This window comes from Alligator mississippiensis, chromosome 7 (genome assembly GCF_030867095.1).
Source record: "Alligator mississippiensis isolate rAllMis1 chromosome 7, rAllMis1, whole genome shotgun sequence".
NCBI classification, from domain to species: Eukaryota; Metazoa; Chordata; order Crocodylia; family Alligatoridae; genus Alligator; species Alligator mississippiensis.
This window is the reverse complement of record NC_081830.1, coordinates 83,641,727-83,665,467: the sequence shown is the minus strand read 5'-3', so window position 1 is coordinate 83,665,467 and position 23,741 is coordinate 83,641,727. Positions and strand designations below refer to the sequence as shown.

The following is a 23,741-nucleotide window of genomic DNA, read 5'->3' as shown; positions in this document are numbered from 1 at the left end:
TTCCTGGGATCTTTGGGGTGCCCCCAGCTCCCTCCCTCACTAGCCTCTCTGGGCCTGCCAGGGTGAGTGCCCTTGCTGGAGAGGGGGAATCAGGGCCGTGGTAGCTGGAGGGGGGGAGGGGGAGGAGGGGGGCAGAGACATCACAGCCCCTCTCCTGCCCGTCCCCAGACCCATACCCTGATGGAGGCAGCCTGCAGAGAAGAGCTAGAAGCCCCTGCCCCCAGCTGGAGGGCAGGGATGCATCCATCCTAACCCGCCCCCTCCCCAGCCTGGGCATCCCCAGCTCCCTTCCTTCCCAGCCCCTGGGGGGGCAGTGCCAGCCCCATCTCTGCGGTGGGGAGGGGGCAGTGTTAGCCCGATCTGGTGGGAGAGGTGCTAGCCCCATCTCTATGATGGGGAGGGGGCCGTGCCAGCCCGGTCCAAGGGGGGGACAGTGCCAGCCCCATCTCCGGGTTGGGGAGGGGGCTGTGCCAGCCCCATCTCCCGGGAAGCGGGGGGGGGGCAGTGCCAGCCTCATCTTGGCGGCGGGAAGGGGGCCGTGCCAGCCCAATCTCGCAGGGGGGGCAGTGCCACCAGCCCCATCTCCGTGATGGGGAGGGGGCCGTGCCAGCCCCACGTCGGCGGTGGGGAGGGGGCCGTGCCAGCCCGGTGCGGCGGGCGCTACTCACGCTGGTGCCGAGGTCGTGGAGCGCTACATTCATGGTGGAGCCGCGGGAGCCGCCGCCGCCGCCGCCTAGCGCCGCTGCCAGCCCGGGCCGAGCGGGGCGGCGCGGCCACCTGCCATGGCCCCGGCTTGGCCCGGCCGGGAGCCGGGGGCCGGGGGCGCTAGCGGGACGGGGCGCCCATGGGCGGGCAAGGTCAGCGCGGAGCGGCCGCCGCCTCCGGCCCCGGCACCGCGCCCCGTGCGCAGGGCGGCGGCACACGAGCGGCGTGACTCAGGGCCGCCCCCCGCGGGCACACGCGCAGGCTGCACGCCCGAGGCGGCCGGGCGCACGCGGGCTGGCACGCACCCCGGGGCACGCAGGGACACACCTGCGGGGGCACAGGCACACGCGGGCTGCCACGCCCAGAGAGAGGCGCACACATGCGTGTGGGCTGGCACACCCATTGTCACAGAGTCGCACGCAGGCTGACACACGGGAACTGCAGGTTGGCACACTCATGTCACACAAGCACACATAGGCTAGCACACCCACTGTCACAGAGGTGTACACAGGCTGCACACCCACCCATCATCACACAGGCACATGCAGGCTGCACACTTGCTATCACAGACGTACATGCTAGCACCCAAGAAATCCCAAGCAATCAGGTGGCTCTGGAAACCCGAACATCACACACTCACACTGTCTGTCCGAGATGCAGTCACACTGTCGAACAGGGTTTGGAGCAAACCCAGGCTAACACACAGCACTGCACACTGTCTGTAGAAATCAGTCACACTGTTTGATGCCTGGAAGCACAGACACACACAGTTGCACACCCTGATACACAAGCAGAGACCCACATTTCTGACACACAACTGCACCCATCCAGGCACAGGGAGACTAGCGTGCACACTGCCTAACCCAGACCTCTGCAGCCTCACACTCATCACACAGGCAGAGAGAAACACCTGTGACAGGGGCAAGTGCACACATTTTGACACACAACAACATGCAGTCACACAATCATTCTAGCACATGCACATGCACACACAATTCTGTCCCCTCCCAGGTTACTGTATCTGGGTGGGAAGAATCAGGTGAGACCCCAGCAGGTCACACAAACAGGTCCTTGGGACACTGCCAGAGGGAGGGCACATGCTGACTGCTCCCAGCTGCCTCCTCCCAGCACACTGAAGGTACAACTACACCCACATACAAGCACTGCTGCCAGGCACACACCTGCATGCATACAGCATGTAGAACATGCCCCACACCTGTACATACAGGTGTTACCCCCAAACACACAGCCTTTTTGCAGCACACAGCTTTCTACCCCAAGTGCATTTACAGCACAGGTGCACACACTTCCAGGCATTACCCATCCAACGTGCACCATCTCCCCTTGCAACATCCCCCCCATGCTTCCAGGCCCTGCCGCTGAACCCCAGAGCAGCTCCAGTGCTTCCTCCACTCAGTGAGCCCTGCAGGGGTTGTGGGCAGGGAGGTGAGCTCAGGGCCCAGGGCTCTGCTGGCTATTGCCTGTTGGCTCAGGGGCAGGTGGGGCAGTGCGAAGCTCCATTTCTCTCCTCTTGCTCAGTGGAGGGGTCCTGGGCAGGTGGCAGTGCAGAGGGGGTGAATCTCTTCTCCCCCTGGGCTGGGTCAGCTCCACAGCAAGGCTGTCCGGGAGAAGGTCTCCGAGTTCCCGGCCTGGGAAACTACTCTCATACCTGGATGGTGGAGATGCAGACGGCCTTAGGCTGGCACCCTCCTTTTTCACAGGGGCTTCACACACTTGCTGTGCAGGTATACTCACCCCCAAATATGCACACTTCCACTCTGACATAGACATGCTGGCACACTTCCACCCTGACCCAGACTGTCTCAAACTCACTCACAGGCATAGTTACACTTTGACACACACATGCACACTCATACACGTGCATGCTCACATTCATTGGCACACACATGTGCTCACACTCACATCCTGGCACACTTCCACCCTAACACACACACACACACATGCTCAAACACACATGCTCACACCCACTCACTGGTGCACTTAAGCCCTGACACACATGCATTCATTTACTAGGCTCATGTGCTTGCACATGTACACCCTAATACACACACACTTGCTGGCACATGTATACCCTGACACACATGCACACTTATACTCCCTGGCACATGTACACCCTCTCTCTCTCTCACACACCCATGCTCACACTTGCTAGCACATATATACACTGACACACACACACACATACATACTCTCTCCCCCTCTCCCTGGCTTATTACTCCCCACAGATGCCCGGGCACACTTGCAGTGCTGCATACCCCTTTACTTCTACCAATGACCAGGACATGTACAATAAGCCAGGTCCCTTGTTGCTGCGCAACAGGTGAGGGGTGAAACATTCTGTTGTGTGCAAGTTATTGTGTTGCTCTGGCCAGAGCAGCTGTAGCAAGTGAGCAGGGAGCATCCTGGCCCGAGTGAGTGCCCACGGGTAAGGACAGGAAGGGGCATGTGTTGGGGGGCACATGGCAGCAGGAGCTAGCAGGGGAGGAGTATGCCAGGAAAGGTTGTACAAGAAGGTGGTGGCTCTGTGCACATGTGTAAGCTCACAGCCGGGGCCTGGTGTCCCTGCCCTGGAGGATGTGCTGCCAGGTGAGGACAGGTAGGGACAGAGGCTGGTGGATGCAGTGGCAGGACGGCTCTTGTAGGAAGCTAGGTGAGCGCCACCTGGCGGAGCTCAGGGGCATGGAAAGCCAATCTAAGGGCACGGTGAGCAGAGTCGTGGGTGCAGCCTCCTGGGACGTGGCCCTCTGGGCTCCGGAGGGGCAGGGAGTCCTTCCTGTTTCCATCACAGATCATTGCTGGTACCTGAGCAAGCCCCATGAGTCAGCAAGGACTCAGCTACTGCTGCTCCCAGTGAAAGGCCCTGCCCCCAGAGTCGCATCCATCGGGGCCTACAGGCTGGATGGGTGCTGTGGGCCTGGTCCATGGGCCTGATTGGGTCCACAGACCAGCCCTGCATGCCAGATCCCTCATGCATCCTGGCAGCTGGAGTGGGTGGCCAGGTGTCCTGGACTGGCTGCACCAGGACCACACTGTATACGGTGCCTGTTCCAGCACATCTGCTTACGCTGGACCCAGCGTGGGTCCCGGAGTGGCCAGAGCATGTGCCAGATGCTGTGAAGTGGGCAGCACATGCAGTGCATTCTTAGGCTCACTGCTTTGGGACCATGTGGCACCTGCTGTAGGCCAGATTCGGTATGTCATGGAGTGGCATGTGTCCTGCTCTGGCTGCTCCAGGACATGCATGGGACTGGGCACTGGCTGTGATACGATCCTGAAGCAGCTGGGGTGGGCGTTGTATGAAGCCCATGGGGCCATCCGGTGCACCCCATGTGCTGCCTGTAGCTCATGGGCAGCACGGGGGTGGGATGATAGAGCTCCCTGGACTGGATCCAGCCTGCAGTCCATATCTTTGACTCCCTTGCTGTAGGGAAAGCTCCAACAAAGCGAAGGGCCTGCAGGAGTCCACAGGGCACCCTGGCCACCAGGCAGGACATTCTTGTCCTGTGCCACCAGCAGAGGGGAGGAGAGGGGAGGGGGTGTCCCAGCCCCCTGCAGGGCCTGGCTAGGCCCCAGCTATGCTTTCAGGGCTCGTTCACTCCCAAAGTCTTGCTCAAGAGGTGCTTGCTGCAACCCAAAGTATGGCCTTGGGCCTTTCCCTGCAGTGCAATCACCCCTGAGCCACACTGGGGTGGGGTGGGGGTGCTCCCCACTACAGCCATGGGCCCCCTCACCTGACCCCGAGGTGCAGAGCTGCACAAAGGCAGGGGTGAACCAGGTGGCTGCCTGGGGCCCAGACAGAAAAGGGACCTGAGAATGGTATTTTGTTTTTCTCTTGTCCAATCCTTATTATCTTTATCTGTGGTGAAGGGGAGGGTCTGAGACTAAGCGTGTCCGGGTCTGCCAGGTGTGCGGGTATGGCACTGCGGAGGTGTGGTACCCCACAAGGATCGGACCCAGCCATCACATGGGGCTTCAGGGTGACAGGCCTGGAAAAGGCACTTGGGGATCCCCCAGGTCCTCTTGCTGTGATTGCTGGGTGTGGGGGCTCGCTGTCCCAGGAACGTGCAAGTGGGGGGGGGGCGCAACACACACACACACACACACACACACACACACACACACACACACACACGACGAGCCCCGCGCCTCCCACCCATCCACCCACGTGCGTGCCGCAGCCCCGCCCCCTCCCGCCAATCACACAGCCAGGCCCCGCCTCCTCGCGTTGCCGGGTCACGCGGGCCCCGCGTCACCTCGCGATAGGTGTGTGGCGTCCCGCGCATGCGCAGCGCAGCTCAGCACCATGGAGGAAGGCGGCGGCGGCGGCAGTTCGGCGCCGGCGGGCGGCGGCGACGAGAAGGCGGCGGGGCCGTGGACCAAGGACCGCAAGGACCCTCCGCCCGCGGGCGACAAGGAGCAGGAGCTGGTGAGAGCGGGGCGGGCCGGCCGGCCGGCCGGCCGGCCGGCGGGCGGGCGGGCGGGCGAGGAGCTGAGTCACTGCGGCCTGGCGCGGCCTCCTCTCACCCCTGACCCCTGACCTGCGGGGCGGGGCCAGCAGCTGCCCCCGCCCCCTCAGGCCTGGGCTCCCTGCGCCCCCGGCCCTGCGCGTCGGGGCCCCTCCCTGGGGCAGGGGGGCCCTTCTGGGGTGATATTCGGGGGGGTGTGGAGGGGTCCCGGGCCCTGCCCCCGGCCCGGAGCTGACGGCCGTGCCTCTGCCCCGCTGCAGTCGGAGGAAGACAAGCAGCTGCAGGATGAGCTGGAGATGCTGGTGGAGCGCCTGGGGGTGAGTGCGCGCTGGGCGTCGGGCCGTCGGGTCCCCGCAGCGGGCGGGCGGTGCTGGAGGGTGTTGCTGGCTGGTGCGGTGGCGAGGAGGCTGCCTGTGTCCCGCTGCCGGCCTCTGGCCCGAGGGGTTCTCCTTTCCTCCGGCCGTGCTGTCGCTGCCCACGTTTGCTGATGACCTTCTGGGGCCCGGGGGCGAGCTGAGCTCGTACGGCGACCGCAGCCGTGGCTGGGGTGGCGTGGTTTGTCGTGGCCCCACAGGGCCTGGTGCCTGCTTTGGGTCCCCGTAACGGCAGTCTGCCTGCCAAGCACGTGGCTGAGCCCCCCTGGCCCTTCACAGCCTCATGTGAGATGCACCCGGTACAAACCAGCCCTGTGCGCGCTTCTGACGAGCGCAGGTGTGTGATAGCGGAGCCTGCTTAGCGCTGTCCGAGCGGGTGGGATGAGGGCACCTGCGCCAGCCCCTCCCCCCCAACCCCCACCCGTGACAGGTGCGGCTCCTTCCTCCAGGAGAAGGACACGTCCCTGTACCGCCCTGCGCTGGAGGAGCTACGCAGGCAGATCCGCTCCTCCACCACCTCCATGACTTCTGTGCCTAAGCCCCTGAAGTTCCTCCGCCCACACTACGGCAAGCTGAAGGAGATCTATGAGAGCATGGCCCCTGGAGAGAATAAGGTGGGTGGGCCCAGCTCCTGTGTTGTGGGGGAAGGGCAGGGTTCAATGCTGCAGGCTGGTGGTTGACTCGGCGCTGAGGGGGTGGTGTGCTGGGCACTGAGCATCATCCTGCATGCCTTGGAGGTGAGCAGCACAAACCTCCTGCTGACGGATGGGAGCCACCAGGTCCTGTGTCTGCCAGCTTTGGCTGGCTTCCACCAAACTTGCCATGGCTCCACTGTAGCAGGTGTGCTCTGGTACACTCTGGGAGGGAGGCACTGGCTGTTAATGGGGCTGCAGGCTTTCCTGGGGGATGGGTGTGCTGCACAGCTTTGCTGGTGTCCTGCTAGAGTGCAGGCCAGGGCCTCTCTGGCAGTGGTTGTATGGGACATCCTGACACTGAAGTTATTGGAGGCAGCCTACCTGTGTGGGGTGGGAGGGTAGTGTATCAGGCGGGTGGGGGCTGCCTTGTGTTGTGTGTGTGTGTGTGTGTGTGTGGGGGGGGGGGGGGGGTCATGTCTGTCTCATTTGTCACTTCTGCTGTCCCCTCTGTACCCTCATGGCTGGCACCACTGGCTGGCATCAGCATCTTGAATGTCTTCCTGCAGCGCTTCGCAGCTGACATCATTTCTGTGCTGGCCATGACCATGAGTGGGGAGCGGGAGTGCCTGAAGTACCGCCTGGTGGGCTCCCAGGAGGAGCTGGCTTCCTGGGGGCACGAATACGTCAGGTAAGGGGTGGGGCTCACTCTGTTGTCACCCAGGGCCTGTCTGAGGCAGGCTGCAGCTGTGCTTTGTGCTTGGTTCAGCCCTGAGGAAGGCTTCCTTGTGATGGCGTCTCGCCCTTCTCTTGAGCTTCTCTTCCACGGCTGATCTGTCTGGCCTCCAGGGGTGATGCGCAGGTGTCCTTGAGGCAGAAGTAACAAGAACAACATAAGCAGTGCTATGCTGGATCAGATCTATGGTCCATACAGCCCCCTATCTTGCCACTGCCAGAGACAGGAATGGTTGTGTTAGAGGGAGAGCATGTGAACAGTATATCTTGAGCAGTGGTTCTCAACCAGTGTGCCACAGCAGCCTGAGGTGCCTTGAGATCCTTTTGTGGTTGCCATGCAATGTTAGCACTTAGCTATGCAAACATGACTCGTGAGCTCAAACCCAGAGATTTCACGCAGGAATCTGCAGTGTTAAAGCCATTCTGCCCTGTTGTGGACTTCCAGAGTTCTTTGCAACGGAAGATTTACTCTAGCATTTTTGCATAGTCAAAAAAAAAAATGGGTGAAAACTAAGTACTAGCATTTTCCAAGGGGGGGCTGGAATCTTAAAAGGTTGAGAACCACTGATCTAGAGTGTTTTCTCCCCTGTCATAACTCTCCCTGGCGTCCACTGTCATTGGTTTAGAGATGCCAGAGGAAACATCTGTAGCTCTGTTTTGGGTAGTTGTTAGTAGATATATTGTCTAAGAATCTTTTTAGTTCCTTTTTGAATCTGACTATATCATATGCCTTTATCACCTCCTCTGGCAATGAGTTCCACAAGTTAACTACGTTATACTTTAAAAAAAAAAAAAAAAAGTCCTGTCAGTTGTTAGTTTTAAACCTGTCTCCTGCTCTTTGTTGTGGGCACCCCCCCATGCTAGTATTCTGTGTTTTGGTGAATAACAGTTCTCTGTTCCCTTTGTCCTGACCCTTCATGATTTTACAGACCCCTATTGTATCCCCCTCAGCCATTGTCTTTCCAAACTCTGAAGAGCCTGTCCGTTGTATTTTCTCTTGGTACAGCAACTGCTGTGTATCCCAATCATCTTGGTTGCCCTTCTCTGTACCTATTCTACTTCCACTGCATACTTCTTGCAGTGTGGAGACCAGAACTGCACGCAATACAAATCCATGGGCGCCCACATCTTGAACATGATGGCATAATGATATTCTCAGTTTTGTTTTCAATTCTGTAATGATGTCCAACACTTTTTTGTCTCTTTGTTGCTGTTGCATGTTGAGCTAACGCTTTTGGAAAACTAATCTACACTGACTCCAAGGTCTTTTTGCCTTAAATCGCCTCTAACTCCACTATTAAACTGTATCCCTCTTGCTTGGTGGTATACACTCCTCTAGAGCCTCTAATGGTATTTTTAAACAGCTTTCTGGCTGCCTGCAAGTGTGTATCCCAGCTGCGGCCCCTGAGTGCTAGTCCCTTTCCCCTCTGTGGTAATACATATCTCTCTATGCTGATCTTTGCTACCTCTGTTCCCTCATTGCTGGACAGACCCATCTCTCCTTCCCTCAGTTGTTTATTTCTCAGGGCTCCCCACAACCTGTCATGTAATTCCCAATATCCCAGTTGGGGGCCCCCCACAGCTGTGCAAAGGGGTGTTCTCCCTGTGGGGCCTGGACTTGAGTGCAGGATCCTAGCAAGGGCCCCATGGAGATGTGCCGCGAAGGTCTGCTCCCAGCCTGCCCCTGCGCATGCACCTCAGGCCCCTTCTGCATACACAGGTAAAGGCACAGTTGGATTTAATGTGCGATCCACACAGTCATGCCTCCTGCCACGCCACACCTGCATTGGCAAGGAGCAGGATCCTATGGCAGGAGTCGCTTTGCTCAGGGATCTCCCAGCTGCAGAAACCATGCACAACTGGGATTGAGAGACCCTGCAGCTGATGGGGCTTTGGGTCCTGGCTGCATGCAAGGCGCAGCTGGGACTGAGAGTCTGTTAGGTGTGGGACTCTCAGCTGGGTGTGCAGCGCATCCAGGACTGAGAGTCCCGTGTGAGCCCAGGGGTTTCATGCACCCGAGCCCTAGGAATCTGAGCAGCTGTGATTCCCCCAGGCCCAGGGGTTCCCCACTGGGCAAGATGCAGTTGTAAGCTAACAGGGCTCCCAGCCACATACTGTGCAAATTAAAGCTCGATAGCAACCAGCTGCAAAATTAGCACACATTTTTGAGGTCTAACTTTTTATACCTGGCTGGAGCATTTTATTCTGTGATAGCTACTTTGCACATATAGCTGGTCTTAAGATAACTGTACAGTTAACCAGTTAATTGGCTGAAGCCCCTAGAGGGGGGCTTCACAATCAGAGGTTTTTGTTTCTAAGCTGAGCATCAGTGTGTCTTGAGTCCCTCTGCTTCTTGCTGTTATTTGAAGCTCTTCTCAAACCTCTGTTCAAACCAGGGGTGGGCAATTATTTGGGCTGGAGAGCCACTTAGGAAGTCTTGATGAGCTGTTGCAGGCTGTGTCATCACTCTCCAGCTTCTCCACCCCCTGCCCCTCAGCCCCTTCCAGCCCGCAACAGCTTGCCAGAATTCCCGAAGTGGCTTTGCCTCAGGGCCCAGTCCTTTGCTATCACTGCACGGTGATCCCAGCCCTGGGGTCTCAATGGAGACTGTCTCGGGACCCACATGGGCAGGCATGCTCAGCTGGGTGGATGGGATGGGCATGTGGGCGAGTGGGGAGTTGGAGGGGCAGGGTGGGCTGGGGCAGAGCCGTGATCTGCTCCTGGCATGCCCCTCCCCATGAAATTGGTGTGGGTTACGAATTGTGGCTCTGTCATGGGCCCCAGCCCTGCGCTGTCACTGCCTTGTGATCCTGGCCCCACCTGCCCATCCTGCTCCTGGATGCTGCTCTGTGACCCTGGCCCCATCCTATCTACCTGGCCAAGTATGCCCTGTTCACATGAGTCCTGGGCTTGTCTTCCTGGAGACCTTGCCTATCCAGTCTGTCCAGCACCCCTGGCACTGGGTGGGGATGGGCTGGGGTGCCCAGGCAGCGGGGCTGGGTCCTGTGGCGGTTGTGATGCTGGCAGCAGCAGCTGGAAGGAGCCTCCACTGGGGCTGCTGGGAAGAAGAGTCTGGCCACCATGCCTCCTCAGCCTTGCTGCATGCCTGGGGGCAGTGAGACTGGCTGCACATGCCACAGCCTGGGCTACCCTCTGCACCTGGACTGGGTGGGGCCAAGGGACCCACTGTGGGTCGAATAAAATCCTTCGGTGGGCCAGATCGAGCCTGCAGGCCATATTTTGGCCACCCCTGGTTTAAATTGCATATTCATGAATGTGTAGCTGCCTTTCTTTGGCACAGCTGCATTTATTAACGTTTGCAAAAATACTGGGCCTGCTCCTTCTGTCCCAGCTCTGTTCTTTGCTGTGTATTGTTGCTGTCTTTAGCCAGTCTTAATGACCAGCCCCCAATCCAGTTCTGACTCAGATCCACCAAACAGCAGCAGTTTCATGCGCGGGGAACTGAAGAATATAAGCAGAAAAAATTCGCTATTTTCTCTTGTACAGCGTACCCTTGAGTAAGGTTTTTGAAAGGCAGAATAAAGAAAAATAAATCTTTCCTCTAATACTGCCCAGTTCTGCTCCCCACACCTTGAAAAGGATGTAAGAGAACTAGAGAAGGGCAACAAGGATGATTATTGGTATGGAGGGGCTTCCATGTGAAGAGAGACTAAAGAGGCTAGGCCTATTCAATTTAGAAAAGAGGGGGCACATGAGGAGGGCTTATAAAATACTAAATGGCAAAGAGAAAGTAGGTAGGGGTTTATTATTTACTGTCTCAATACAAGAATGACAGGTCACAAAATGAAGCCAGTGGGTAGTAAGCCAAGGCTGCAACTGAACTCCAGCTAGCTTTGAGCATCAAGGACAATAAAAAGTCCTTTTTCAGATATGTGGGGAGCCGGAGGAAAAGCAGGGGCAACACTGGACCCCTGCTGAACCAGGTGGGGCAACTGACAACTGACGCCCAGGAAAAAGCCAACCTATTAAATGGGTACTTTGCGTCGGTCTTTCATCAGCCCCATGGGACGCCTGTGCCTGCTACAGGGCCGGGAAGTCCGGGTGAGGGTGATCCCCTGCCCTCCATTAATGCTGACTTTGTGAAGGAACATCTTGAGAAGCTGGATACCTTCAAGTCAGCCGGCCCTGACAATCTTCACCCCAGGGTACTCAAGGAGCTGGCGAGCATCATAGCCCAGCCTCTAGCGCGGATCTTTGAAAACTCTTGGCGCTCTGGTGTAGTGCCCGAAGACTGGAAGAAGGCCAACGTGGTGCCTATCTTCAAGAAAGGGAGGAAAGTGGATCCGGCTAACTATAGGCCCATCAGCCTGACTTCTATCCCGGGGAAGATCTTAGAAACGTTTATTAAGGAGGCCATCCTTAATGGACTGGCCGACGCCAACATCTTAAGGGATAGCCAGCACGGGTTTGTTGCGGGTAGGTCTTGCTTGACCAATCTCATTTCCTTCTACGACCAGGTGACCTATCACCTGGACAAGGGAGATGAGATTGATGTCATATATCTTGACTTCAAAAAAGCCTTCGATCTGGTGTCCCATGATCGTCTCTTGGAGAAACTGGCCAATTGTTGCCTTAGGTTCCCCACGATCCACTGGCTGGAAAATTGGCTCCGGGGTCGGACCCAGAGGGTAGTAATTGATGGAAGTCATTCATCGTGGTGTCCTGTGACCAGTGGGGTCCCCCAGGGCTCTGTCCTTGGACCCATACTGTTCAACATCTTCATTAACGATGTGGACACTGGAGTCAGAAGCGGACTGGCCAAGTTCGCCGATGACACCAAACTTTGGGGCAAAGCATCCACGCCAGAAGACAGGCGGGTGATCCAGGCTGACCTGGACAGGCTCAGCAAGTGGGCGGATGAGAATCTGATGGTGTTCAACGCCGATAAATGCAAGGTTCTCCACCTTGGGAAGAAAAACCCGCAGCATCCTTATAGGCTCGGCAGTGCTATGTTGGTTAGCACTATGGAAGAAAGAGACTTGGGGGTCATCACTGACCACAAGATGAACATGAGCCTGCAATGCGATGCTGCGGCTAGTAAAGCGACCAAAACGCTGGCTTGCATCCATAGATGCTTCTCAAGCAAATCCCGGGACGTCATTCTCCCCCTGTACTCGGCCTTAGTGAGGCCGCAGCTGGAGTACTGCGTCCAGTTTTGGGCTCCACAATTCAAAAAGGATGTGGAGAAGCTTGAGAGAGTCCAGAGAAGAGCCACGCGCATGATCAGGGGTCAGGGAAGCAGACCCTACGATGACAGGCTGAGAGCCCTGGGGCTCTTTAGCCTGGAAAAGCGCAGGCTCAGGGGTGATCTGGTGGCCACCTATAAGTTTATCAGGGGTGACCACCAGTATCTAGGGGAACGTTTGTTCACCAGAGCGCCCCAAGGGATGATGAGGACGAATGGTCACAAACTACTACAAGATCGTTTCAGGCTGGACATAAGGAAGAATTTCTTTACTGTCCGAGCCCCCAAGGTCTGGAACAGCCTGCTGCCGGAGGTTGTTCAAGCGCCTTCATTGAACACCTTCAAGATGAAACTGGATGCTTATCTTGCTGGGATCCTATGACCCCAGCTGACGTCCTGCCCTTTGGGCGGGGGGCTGGACTCGATGATCTTCTGAGGTCCCTTCCAGCCCTAATGTCTATGAAATCTATGAAAGTTTAAAACTAACAAAAGGAAGCTCTTTGTCACCCAGCGTGTTATTTAAAGTGTGGAACTTGTTGCCAGCATATATGGTGGAAGCTGACAGTTTAGCCAGATTCATGAAGGGAATGGACTAGGGTTGTCAACTCTGTTTGAATCTATTCTGGGAGGTTTCATCATATGACATAATGACATTAATGAATCATTATATCAGAAAGGCAAATGCACATTACTATTACATTTTAAAAACCCACTGGACTACTGTATAAATGGGATTTCACATTTAATATTTATTTTAATGAATGTCCTATCATTTGTCTCCTGGATGACTCTCAGCAGTCTCCTGGAGATTTATATCTAATTCCTGGAGACTCCAGGACAATCTTGGAGGGTTGGCAACCCTAGACTGGGCACATTCTTGGAGGAAAGGGGCATCAGTAGCTATTAAGAATGGGAGTGAGGGGCACAGCCTCCGAATCAGAATGTCCTAGATCTTAAATGCTAGAAGCTGCAAGTGAGAGAGGAACCCTGATCACACCCATTTCCTTCTCCCTTTCAGCATCTGCTTTCTGCTCTGTGTGACATGGGAGACTGGGCAAGCTGGGCCTATGGTCTGACCCAGTAAATGGCAGTTCTTGTACTAAGTAATTGAGGAGCAGCAGCACGACAGCTGAGCCTGCTACCCTGAGGATCATACGCAGAGTTTCTGTTACTTAGAAACTTAAGTGACAGGAACTTACTTGCATTTTTCTCACGTATAATGCAAATCCTGATTTCCATCAGCTGTTTGCGGGGACAAAGTGCATGTTGTATGTGAGAGAATACGGTACAGCTTTTCTTTGCTATCCTTCGAGCAGATGACAAGACTGACTCCTGTGCAGAAGCTGCTTCCAAACTTGATTCAAGAAACAGTTGAATGGGATAGATCCTTTATAAGCCAAGCTTGAGCTGTTCCTTGACCCCAGCTCTAGGAGGGCAGCTACCTGCAGGGGCTTGTGTGCTTCTGAATTTCCCAGGCTGACTATAAATCTTGGAACTGTGCTGATGGGTGGATGCATCAGGACCTGAGCATGGAGCCTGTGCTTAGTTGCTCAGGCTTAAATTTACCCAGGTGGTAAATAGCTCTGGCTAAATGCCTTCTGCAGTGAGTGCCTGGCTTTACATTTAGCAGTAGTGATAAGGACCAGAGGGTTGCCAAGGTGTTCAGGAAAGAAGGGTGAGAGCTGCTGTTGCAGCATCCCAGCTGATTTCTTTGCTTCAGCATTGGGTGGGGACTCAGCTGTAGAGCCTGAGATGCACTGGCTGCCCTTGGGGCTGGGGTCAGCTGTGGCAGCCCCTGTAATGGCCCTGCCTCCACCAAGGCAGTTCCCTGCAGTGGAGAGGAGTGCTTGCTCTTGGGGGGTCTGCAGGCTCACCAGGTGGGATTTGGGGGAAGCAGGGATTTGGGGGCCTTCCCTTTCTGAGATGCCCAGGCCCTCAGCTCCAAGAATGGGAGAGTCTGGCCCCCTTCTCCTCCCAGCCAGGGTTGCAGGCTCTGGTGCTGTCATTGGGGAGGGGGCAGTTGCATCTTCTGCAGTGACCTCCCAGGCTGGTATGAATGCAATGTGAGGTGCAAACACCTGAGTCAGAAGTGTAGCTTACCTGAACCTCCTCAGTCCCTTACTGGCTGCCCCCAGATACTTCTTGGGATCAAGGGTGCTGTCTCTGAGCCATGTTGGCCTCTCTCTCCCTTGTGCCAACAGGCATCTGGCAGGTGAGGTGGCGAAGGAGTGGCAGGAGATCGATGAGGCTGACAAGGCCCAGAGGGACACACTCCTGACACTGGTCAAGGAGATCGTGCCCTACAACATGGCGCATAACGCGGAGCACGAAGCCTGCGACCTGCTCATGGAAATCGAGCAGATGGACATGCTGGAGAAGTACATTGATGACAACGCCTACGCCAAGGTCTGCCTCTACCTCACCAGGTGAAGGAGCTGGGCTGCCTTCAGGCTGGGGGCCCAGGCGGATGGTGGGGAGGAGCGGGGAGGCTGCTACCCACCAGGGGCAGGAGGCATCAAGGGTCTCAGTCAGGATGTTGCAGCTGGAGATCAGAACCTTGGTTTTGCCCATGTTTGGCAGAGGCCCATGAGGCAGCATTTCCTGCTGGCTGCAGAGGAGGGAGTATGTTGCCAGTGAGCTCTACCTCTCTTGAGCACTTCCAGTTGTAGGTGGCTGGGAGCATTGAACTCAGCTACCCAAGAGCGCTGGCATGAGCTGCTAGGGGTGCTGATCTGGTCTGAGCTGCCAGCCTGGCCAGGTCCTGCCTTGGGTAGTAGCTGGACTCACCCCTGGCCTATCTTGGACGCCTACACGGTCAGGTGCGTGGCCAGCTGGCTTAGGGACCGTACCCAGAGAGTGGTGGTGGATGGTTCCTTCTTGGCCTGGCCTGGAGGGAGGTGGGCAGTGGGGTCCTGCAGGGTTCGGTTCTCGGACTGATATTATTTAATATCTTCATCGGTGATTTGGATGAGGGTGTGGAGAGCACCCTCTCCAAGTTCGCTGATGATACCAAGTTATTGGGCAGAGTTAGTGCACCGGAGGGCAGGGAGCAGATTCAGGGTGACCTGGACAGGTTGGATCAATGGGCAGAGAGAAATAGGATGCAGTTTAATAAAGATAAATGTATGGTACTCCACCTGGGAAGGAGGAATCCCCAGCACACCTATAGGTTGGGGAGTGTCCTTCTCAGCAGCTCGGAGGCAGAGAGGGATCTTGGAGTCATAATTGACTCCAAGATGAACATGAGCCGGCAGTGTAATGAGGCCATCAACAAGGCCAATCGCACCTTGTTGTGCATGACTAATAGATCAAAGGAGGTGATGCTCCCCCTGTATGCGGCACTGGTCCAGCTGGAGTACTGTGTCCAGTTTTGGGCGCCGCACTTCAAGAGGGACGCGGGGAATCTGGAGAGGGTCCAGAGGAGGCCACTTACATGATTAGTGTCCTTCATGATAGACCCTACGGGGGAGGTTGAGAGAGCTGAATCTCTTCAGCCTTCACAAGAGATGGCTGAGGGGAGATCTTGTGGCCGCCTATAAATTTATTAGGGGAGGTCAACAGGGAATAGGGGAAGTGCTGTTTACTAGGGTGGCCCAGGGAATGACTGGGAATAATGGGTGTAAAGTAGTTGAGAGTGGATATTAGGAAGAAATTTTTCACAGTAAGGGTGGCCAGGATCTGGAATGGGCTTTCAGGAGAGGTGGTGCTATCACCTAGCTTGGAGGTCTTCAGGAGGAGGCTAGATAGTCACCTGGCTGGGGTCGTCTGAGCTCGGTCCTCTTTCCTGCCAGGGGGTCGGACACGATGGTCCATTGTGGTCCCTTCCAACTCTACAATCTATGAATCTTCTTCCCTCCACAGCTGCGTGAGCTACGTGCCCGAGCCTGAGAACTCGGCTCTGCTGCGCTGTGCCCTGGGCATCTTCCGCAAGTTTGGGCGGTTCCCGGAGGCGCTGCGCCTGGCCCTCATGCTCAATGACATGGAGCTGGTGGAGGACATCTTCACCTCCTGCAAAGACGTGTATGTAGCTGACGGGAGCTGCATCCATTTGGCTGTCCTGGTTACAGATCCCCCTTCCTAGTCCAGTCCCATCCCCTCCAGAGGGTCTGGTCCCTGGGCTTTGAGGCTGGAGTCTCAGTTCGGTTTCTGGTGGCCCAAGCATCTGCAGAACTACAACCCTGTTCACTGTTGGCACTTTCTGGTTTCTTGCTGCCAGGCTCGGCTGTGGATGGGACTGGTCAATGCCACAGGCCTCCCCTGCCTCACCTGAGTGGGCCCTGTGCTGTCAGGGTGTTTTTCCATCCCTGCCTGAGCTACCCTTGTCCAAGGGATGGGCCTCTGGGGCTGCTGACCTGATGAGACCAATTCTGTCCCCATGTGTTGAGAGCTTGGAGTGAACTGAGCCCTGAGTTGCTCTAGTTACCAGCTTTAGAGCAGGTCCTTCTGGCTTGAGTAGTAGAGGCCCAATCTCTGTATTGGGGCTACTGTGCTCCGGCCCAGCCCGGTTGGGGTTGATAGATCAGCCCTTCAGGGGAGCAGAGGCCGCCTCCCCCTTCCTGCTGGTTTGCCCCTTGGTAGGCAGATATGCCTGGGTCCTGGGTGGCTCTGAGAAGCTGGGTTTTGGTAGTATTACTGGGAGGGAATGTCAGAAGCTGGGTCCTGGGCAAAGGCTGCTGTGGGGGTTGGAGACTGCATGGGCCTGCAGAATTCTAGCTCCTGAGGCTCCTGCAGCTCCCTGGGCTGGGTTGCTAGGAAGAACTTCCTGGGAAGTGGGAGAGCCAGGTGGGGTGCTCTCAGCTTCTGGGCTGGTGCTTGGGGCCTGACACTGATCGTGTCTCCAAAGCAAGGGTCCCGGCTCTGACACCTGTTGGTGCCTTCCTATGCAGGGTGGTACAGAAGCAGATGGCTTTCATGCTGGGGCGCCACGGTGTCTTCCTGGAGCTCAACGAGGATGTAGAGGAGTATGAGGATCTCACTGAGATCATGTCTAACGTGCAGCTGAACAGCAATTTCCTGGCCCTGGCCCGGGAGGTGAGGCCTGGCCTCGGTGGGGAGGGGCACGGGGCTGCAACCAAGAGGGGATGGAAGCCCCAGCCCACACTGGGAGCCAAGGAGCAGGCTGCCACTTGGCCCCTCTTACAAGGAGGGATGGCAGCTCCGTTCCTGTGCCCCGCCAGGGTGGGTCTGGGAGGGGGCCCTGAGGATTTTCTGTGTGCAGGGTAGGGAGCAGCTGGGGGTTGTGGCTCGGTTTGGCCTGGCAGGGCATTGCTGCTGGCTGGGAGGTAACGCCCACTTGCCCCTCTCTCCAGCTGGACATCATGGAACCCAAGGTGCCAGATGACATCTATAAGACCCACTTGGAGAACAACAGTGAGTGTAGCTTCAACTGCCATGTCATGTTGTCCTGCACTGCAGCAAGGGGGTGAGGCTGGCAGATATGCCTGGGTAGAGAGGCCTCTGGGGGTCAGGGCTCTGAGCAAGGCCCCAGCTGAGCCCAGTCCTACCATGCTGGGCTTGCCTCAGCCTGGATGGGGTGGGGCATCCAGCTTGTTCCCTCTGGCCATGCCTGTCTGCTGTAGCAGTCCTCTGGCACCTGGAACTCTTGCTGCCTTGGGGCTGGGGCTGGATACTGCCCTAGCAGCCCCTGGGGCCTTGGGGAGCAGGGAGGCTAGAAGAGCCTGGTCAGGTCCCCTGCCCTGAAAAGGACCCTGGCCAAGCAATGCCATGGTGCTGCCCAGCTTCTCTCTGATCCCATCCCAGGGTTTGGCGGCAGTGGCTCGCAAGTGGACTCAGCTCGCATGAACCTGGCCTCCTCCTTTGTCAACGGCTTCGTCAACGCTGCCTTTGGGCAGGACAAGCTGCTGACTGACGATGGCAACAAGTGGCTTTACAAGAACAAGGACCATGGTGAGCGCAGGCGGGCAGGGAGTGGGGAAATCTTCCTGCAGCCCCTGTCTAAGGGCTGGGGACACTGGACACATATGGCTTGAGCCCTGGCCTTCAAACTGGCATGCCCTCATGTCTTGGCCCGTGCCTGCTGCCGCAGGTACAGCTAGCCAGTACAGGCTCAGACTTGCCCATGGGCTTGACTAGAGCAGCGGCTGAGTGGGACTGGAGCTCCATTGGGCATGTGGGACATGTCTGGAGGGCTGCACTTCCCAGCATGCAGTGCTTCAGCAGTGGCTGATTTGCTAGGCAGCATGGCATTCTGGGTAAGCAGTTTTCTGTAGTACTCCCCTCCCCAAGCCAGGGGGTTCCAGTCCCAGCGCTTCCTTTCCTGCGTTCAGACTTATCTGTGGGTCTCGGCTGCTTCTCTAATACATGACGGCAGCTTGGCTTTCCCACACTGCCTCCAGTGCCTGTTCCTTGGCCATGTGCTGAGGCCTCTGAATGCCCCATTTGACTGGGGTCAGCTGCCTGGTGTGGGACCCACATGTCACACCCTAGCAAACGTCCCAGGTGACTGCCAGGAGGTTGGCAGTTTAGCCAGCAACCAAAGAGACCTGGGCACCCTGGACTTGGACAAGGCTCCCCCAGGCTGGGTGGAAGTGTGGGGTGTGCCCTGGCAGTGAGAAGAAGGGAAATGGACCATAGAGGGGCACATGTGGGGGCAGGGACTGATTTGACCTTCCTGTGCTCATGATGCAGGGATGCTCAGCGCTGCGGCCTCACTGGGCATGATCCTGCTGTGGGATGTGGATGGGGGCCTCACACAGATTGACAAGTACCTGTACTCCTCTGAGGACTACATCAAGGTGGGTGGTGCTGCCTTCCTGGCCTGGCACTCCCATGTCACCATGGCTATGGGGACAGCCTTGCCAAGGCAAAAGGGCCTGTTGTCCTCCCCACATCCTGCATGGCTTTGCTGCTGTGGTTCTCCACAGGGCCCCACCTGCCCAAGGTGATGGTTAATGCCCCATGTGCTTGGAGTCCCTGCCCTGATGGCAGAAGCGAGGCTCTGGGGCACTCATGGGGGGCCCTAGGGGCCTCTGTATCGCACGAATGTGGCTTTGAGAAACCACAGGTCCCAGCCAGCAGAGCTTCCGAGCTGGGGGTGGAGGTGCATTGCACAATGGGAGCTGTGGTCCCCTAGTGCAGTCTCTCCCATCTGGCCACCTGCATGATACCCTCTGCTACCTGTTAGGGGAATGTTGGGGCTCTATCTGATGTGTCTCTGCCCTGCAGTCGGGCGCCCTGCTGGCCTGTGGCATTGTGAACTCAGGGGTGCGGAACGAGTGTGACCCTGCACTGGCGCTGCTGTCCGACTATGTTCTGCACAACAGCAACACTATGCGCATTGGTGCCATCTTTGGGTAAGGCCCACCCAGCCCCTTGCCTACTTGCCCACCCCATGGGACAGGCCCCCCACCCCTGGCCCTACTAATGTCCCATGGGTTTCTGCTGCAGGCTTGGCTTGGCTTATGCCGGCTCCAACCGCGAGGATGTCCTGACTCTGCTGCTTCCTGTCATGGGTGACTCCAAATCCAGCATGGAGGTAAGTGGGCCAGCGGCTGGGGAGGGTGTTCAGGTGTCACCTGTGCCCCTATGGTTGCCAGGCTGGCTATCCCCCAGCACTTCCCTGCCTCTGCATGAGAACCACTGAGGATGCTGATCCCAGGAGGGCTGCAGTAGCCGTTGCCTGGGGAGCTGGAGATATTGCTTAGCTCTGTCTCAGCAGCTCCTCAGCATGGGTGGAGTTGGTAGCTGATGATGGGCAGTGGGGAGGTCAGTGGGCCCCAAGCCCCAGTGTGTCTGAGTGCCCTGCCTCTCCTGTTTATCAGGGGCCGATGGCTCCGGGGGCAGCCCCTACCCAGGCATCTTCATGGGCTTTGGAAGGGGCCTCTGGGGTCATCTAATTCGTCTGATCACTCAGGATCCCGCCCCCCACCAAACTAATCGGGGTTCTGCTGAGAGTCACAAGCCACATGCAGCTCCCCAGGAGCAGCTCTGAGCCACCCAGCCTGGCTCTGGGGCCCTTTTGTTCTCAAGCCCTGAGCCCTTTCATGTACACTCAGTTTAATCTTGGCCTGGTGGGTACAGGTGCAGCCTCCTTAGGGCTGTGACCAGACAGTGCTGGGACAGTGAGTCTCTGACTGGTGCTCTCTCCTCTGGCCAGGTGGCTGGCGTGACGGCCTTGGCCTGTGGCATGATTGCTGTGGGCTCCTGCAATGGGGACGTCACCTCCACCATTCTCCAGACCATCATGGAGAAGTCTGAGACGGAGCTGAAGGACACTTATGCTCGCTGGTTGCCACTCGGCCTGGGCCTCAACCACCTGGGTACAGCTGGGCAGGCAGGCACTGTCTGCAGGCTGGGGCTGGGCTGGTGAGCCCAGGGGAGGGCTGGGGGTGGCATTGGATCTGGGTGGTGAGCCGGGAGCAGAACATGCCTGGGGCTATGTGGAGTGGGGCGTCCCCTCGAATATAGGGCTGGTGTGGCTGCTCTGCAGGTCCTCCCAACATGCTGGGGTTTACAGAGCAGGAGCTTTTAAGTTACACATGCCATACCTGTTGGTTTGTGGCCTGAATGATGGTTTTGCTCTGCTATACCCCATAATCCCCTGCGGTTGCAAAGGCCCGTGTGATTGGGGTTATGAGGGGGCAGCACTGGGGGAGCTGAGCAGATGTTAAGGGGAGTAGTACCCAGGCAGGTGACAAGGATAGGACAAGGTTGGGGGTGTGGGGTGCTCTGGCTTGCTACAGGCTGCCTAAGGTTAGAGAGGTCCCTCAAGGCGAGCTCAGGTGCCCTTCTGAGGGCCTCCAGCTAGGCACCAGCTCCTGGCACCTGCAGAGTCTGTACCCTTGGGCCTGGCTGCTCTCACAGGCCTTGCTGCTGCCCCGCAGGGAAGGGGGAGGCAATCGAGGCTATCCTGGCGGCGCTGGAGGTGGTGTCGGAGCCCTTCCGTAGCTTTGCCAACACCCTGGTGGACATCTGTGCGTATGCTGGTGAGTCCCAGCCCTGCCCAGCAGTGGTGGAGGTTGAGAGGGGGTCGGCTCCAGGACCCTGCCCCTCCTCATAAGGCCAATCCCATGGGCCTCTCTTACCTACAGGCTCAGGCAATGTGCTGAAGGTGCAGCAGCTGCTCCACATCTGCAGTGAGCACTTTGACTCTAAGGAGAAGGAGGAGGAGAAGGACAAGAAAGACAAGAAGGAGAAGGAGAAGAAAGAAGGCTCAGCTGACATGGGGGCCCACCAGGTGAGGCGGGGCATGCAGGGCTTTTGGCCTTTGTCTGCCCAGGGAAAGGCTTCCAGCAGAATCTGCCTGCTTTGTCCACAGGCAAGGGGGGCATGGCTGGTGTCTATTCTGTTCCCTTGAGCTGGGCAGCCCCAAGGGGCAGCTTAAGCCAGCTGTTGGCATGAAGACCTGGCTTGGCCTGGCCTGGGAGGGCTCTGGAGAGAGCCTTCACCCTGGGATGGGGAGAGGGGCAGAGCTGTTGGCCTACTGGGCCTGGTCAGGCTGGGTGGTTTAGGACCTGGTCCGTGCATGCCTTGGCCAGTGCTCAGCCCGCATGTCCGCCCCCTCTACAGGGTGTGGCTGTGCTGGGCATCGCGCTCATTGCCATGGGGGAAGAGATTGGCGCCGAGATGGCTCTGCGCACCTTCGGCCACCTGGTGAGTGATGGCACTGATGTGGGAAGGGGAGGAGGCTTCACTGCAGAGGGAGGGATGGACCTCACAGGGAGCTCTAGGTGTGGGGCAGGAGAAGACAGGGAGTGCCACCCCTCAGCCTGGCACTGCCTGCTCGTGTTTCCTGGGTGCCCACTGCCTGCTCACATCCCCTCCCAGCACTGCAGAGAACTCTGCTAGTCTTGTGACAGGGACTCCCTGGCATGTGTGAGGGATTCAGGGCCCAGCTTGCCACCAGGCTCTAACGTCTCCATCCCTCCCGACATAGCTGCGGTATGGGGAGCCTACGCTGCGCCGCGCTGTGCCCCTGGCCCTGGCTCTGATCTCCGTCTCCAACCCACGCCTCAACATCCTTGACACCCTCAGCAAGTTCTCACATGATGCTGACCCTGAAGTCTCCTACAACTCCATCTTTGCCATGGGCATGGTGGGCAGTGGTAAGGCCCCTGGCACTGTGCAGGAGGGAACTGGGGGGATGGGGGGGGTGGTTACTGTAGTCTCAGCAGCTGGATGCTGGAGTAGCAGGGCTCTCTTTCAACCTTCCTTTGCCTATCTGTTCCTGATTAGCAGAGCCCCAGTGCCAGCTGGGTCACACTGGGCAGATGCTGCCATCTCATCTCACTGCTGGGGGTGGGTCCTGCCCAGGGTGGAGTGGCAGCTGAGCCTGTCCATGTGTGCATGCAGCTGTACTGCCCTGGGGCCCCTCACTTCTGGATACACAGCCCAGAGTCCTGGTAGACCTCATTCCGGATCACTCGTTGGAGAAGTGGTAGGGATGTGTCTGGCATCTGGTACCCAGGCTGGGGCTTGCAGCCTGTTCCTAGCTTCCTGCTCACCCCTGGTTCCTGTGCAGGCACCAACAATGCCCGGCTGGCAGCGATGCTGAGACAGCTGGCCCAGTACCATGCCAAGGACCCCAACAACCTCTTCATGGTGCGGCTGGCTCAGGTAAGTGCCTGGAGTTGGGTGTCTTGGGGCTCAGAGCCCTGCCCAGGGTGCTGGCCTGGGGCCCCGTCCTAATGCACCTTCCTTTTGCTGAGCAGGGGCTGACTCACCTTGGGAAGGGGACCCTCACCCTGTGTCCATACCACAGTGACCGGCAGCTTATGAGCCAGGTGGCTGTGGCGGGGCTGCTGACTGTGCTTGTATCCTTCCTGGATGTGCGCAACAGTGAGTATGGTGGTCCTTGCCCACAGGGCACTTTTGGGTCTGAGGGAGGGTACCCAGCAGAAGGTTGTGCGTGGCTCAGCCCCTTGCTCTTTACCCTTGATGAGCTGGGTTGTGCTGCTCAGGTGGGTGGGTGGCTTTGGCTGTGTCCTGCAGGCTGTAATGCCCCTGTCTCCCTCCAGTCATCTTGGGCAAGTCACACTATGTCCTGTATGGGCTGGTGGCCGCCATGCAGCCACGAATGCTGGTGACGTTCGATGAGGAATTGCGGCCTCTGCCTGTGTCGGTCAGGGTGGGGCAGGTAAGAAGGCAGTGGGGGAGCTGCTGGGTTCTGAGACTGGAGAGGTGATGGCTTGAGGCTGAGGGCTCCAGGTTGGTGCCATGGGGCTACCTGCAGCCCTAGCAGCACCTGTCTTGGCCTGGGAGACTTGAGCTCGGTTGTGGGTATCTGTGGCTGCCTCCATGTCCTCGATGCTGACCCTCACCCCCTTCTACAGGCTGTGGATGTCGTGGGGCAGGCAGGCAAGCCAAAGACCATCACAGGCTTCCAGACGCACACAACGCCAGTGCTGCTGGCACATGGGGAACGGGCTGAGCTGGCCACAGAGGAGCACATGCCTGTGACGCCCATCCTGGAGGGCTTCGTCATCCTGCGCAAGAACCCCAACTATGATGTCTGAGCCTGGGGCTGGGGTGGGGCAGGGGCTGGAGGGGGGTGGGGAGGGGGAGGGGCAGGGGCATGTGCTCAGCTCCTCGCTGCTGTTTGTTACTGAGGAGCTGGTAGGCAAATAAATCTATGGGAGACATA

The 23,741-nt window shown here is 57.7% G+C and overlaps 2 protein-coding genes across 4 annotated transcripts in view; one reads left to right on the top strand and one right to left on the bottom strand.

Moving 5' to 3' along the window:
• The window catches only part of ECE2 (endothelin converting enzyme 2), a 23,658-nt gene extending 18,588 nt beyond the window's left edge, over positions 1-5,070 (bottom strand). Inside the window, exon 1 of one of the 3 annotated variants that reach the window (XM_059731211.1) lies at positions 4,980-5,070. In XM_059731211.1, the coding sequence (XP_059587194.1) occupies positions 4,980-5,009 (30 nt within the window). In that variant the 5' untranslated portion in view covers positions 5,010-5,070. Of the gene's footprint in view, positions 1-668; positions 808-4,979 lie in introns of those variants that run through there. The other 2 variants (XM_059731212.1, XM_059731209.1) reach the window with 2 other exon arrangements.
• Positions 5,030-23,741, top strand: PSMD2 (proteasome 26S subunit ubiquitin receptor, non-ATPase 2). The gene is made up of 21 exons (XM_059731208.1): positions 5,030-5,152; positions 5,453-5,509; positions 6,016-6,180; positions 6,768-6,889; positions 14,341-14,565; positions 16,001-16,159; positions 17,026-17,170; positions 17,449-17,509; positions 17,900-18,046; positions 18,788-18,894; positions 19,325-19,452; positions 19,547-19,634; positions 20,256-20,418; positions 20,983-21,084; positions 21,190-21,335; positions 21,668-21,751; positions 22,035-22,203; positions 22,620-22,714; positions 22,810-22,936; positions 23,116-23,234; positions 23,431-23,741. Exons 1-21 carry the CDS (start codon positions 5,030-5,032, stop codon positions 23,611-23,613), a joined length of 2,715 nt encoding a protein of 904 aa, XP_059587191.1. The 3' UTR covers positions 23,614-23,741.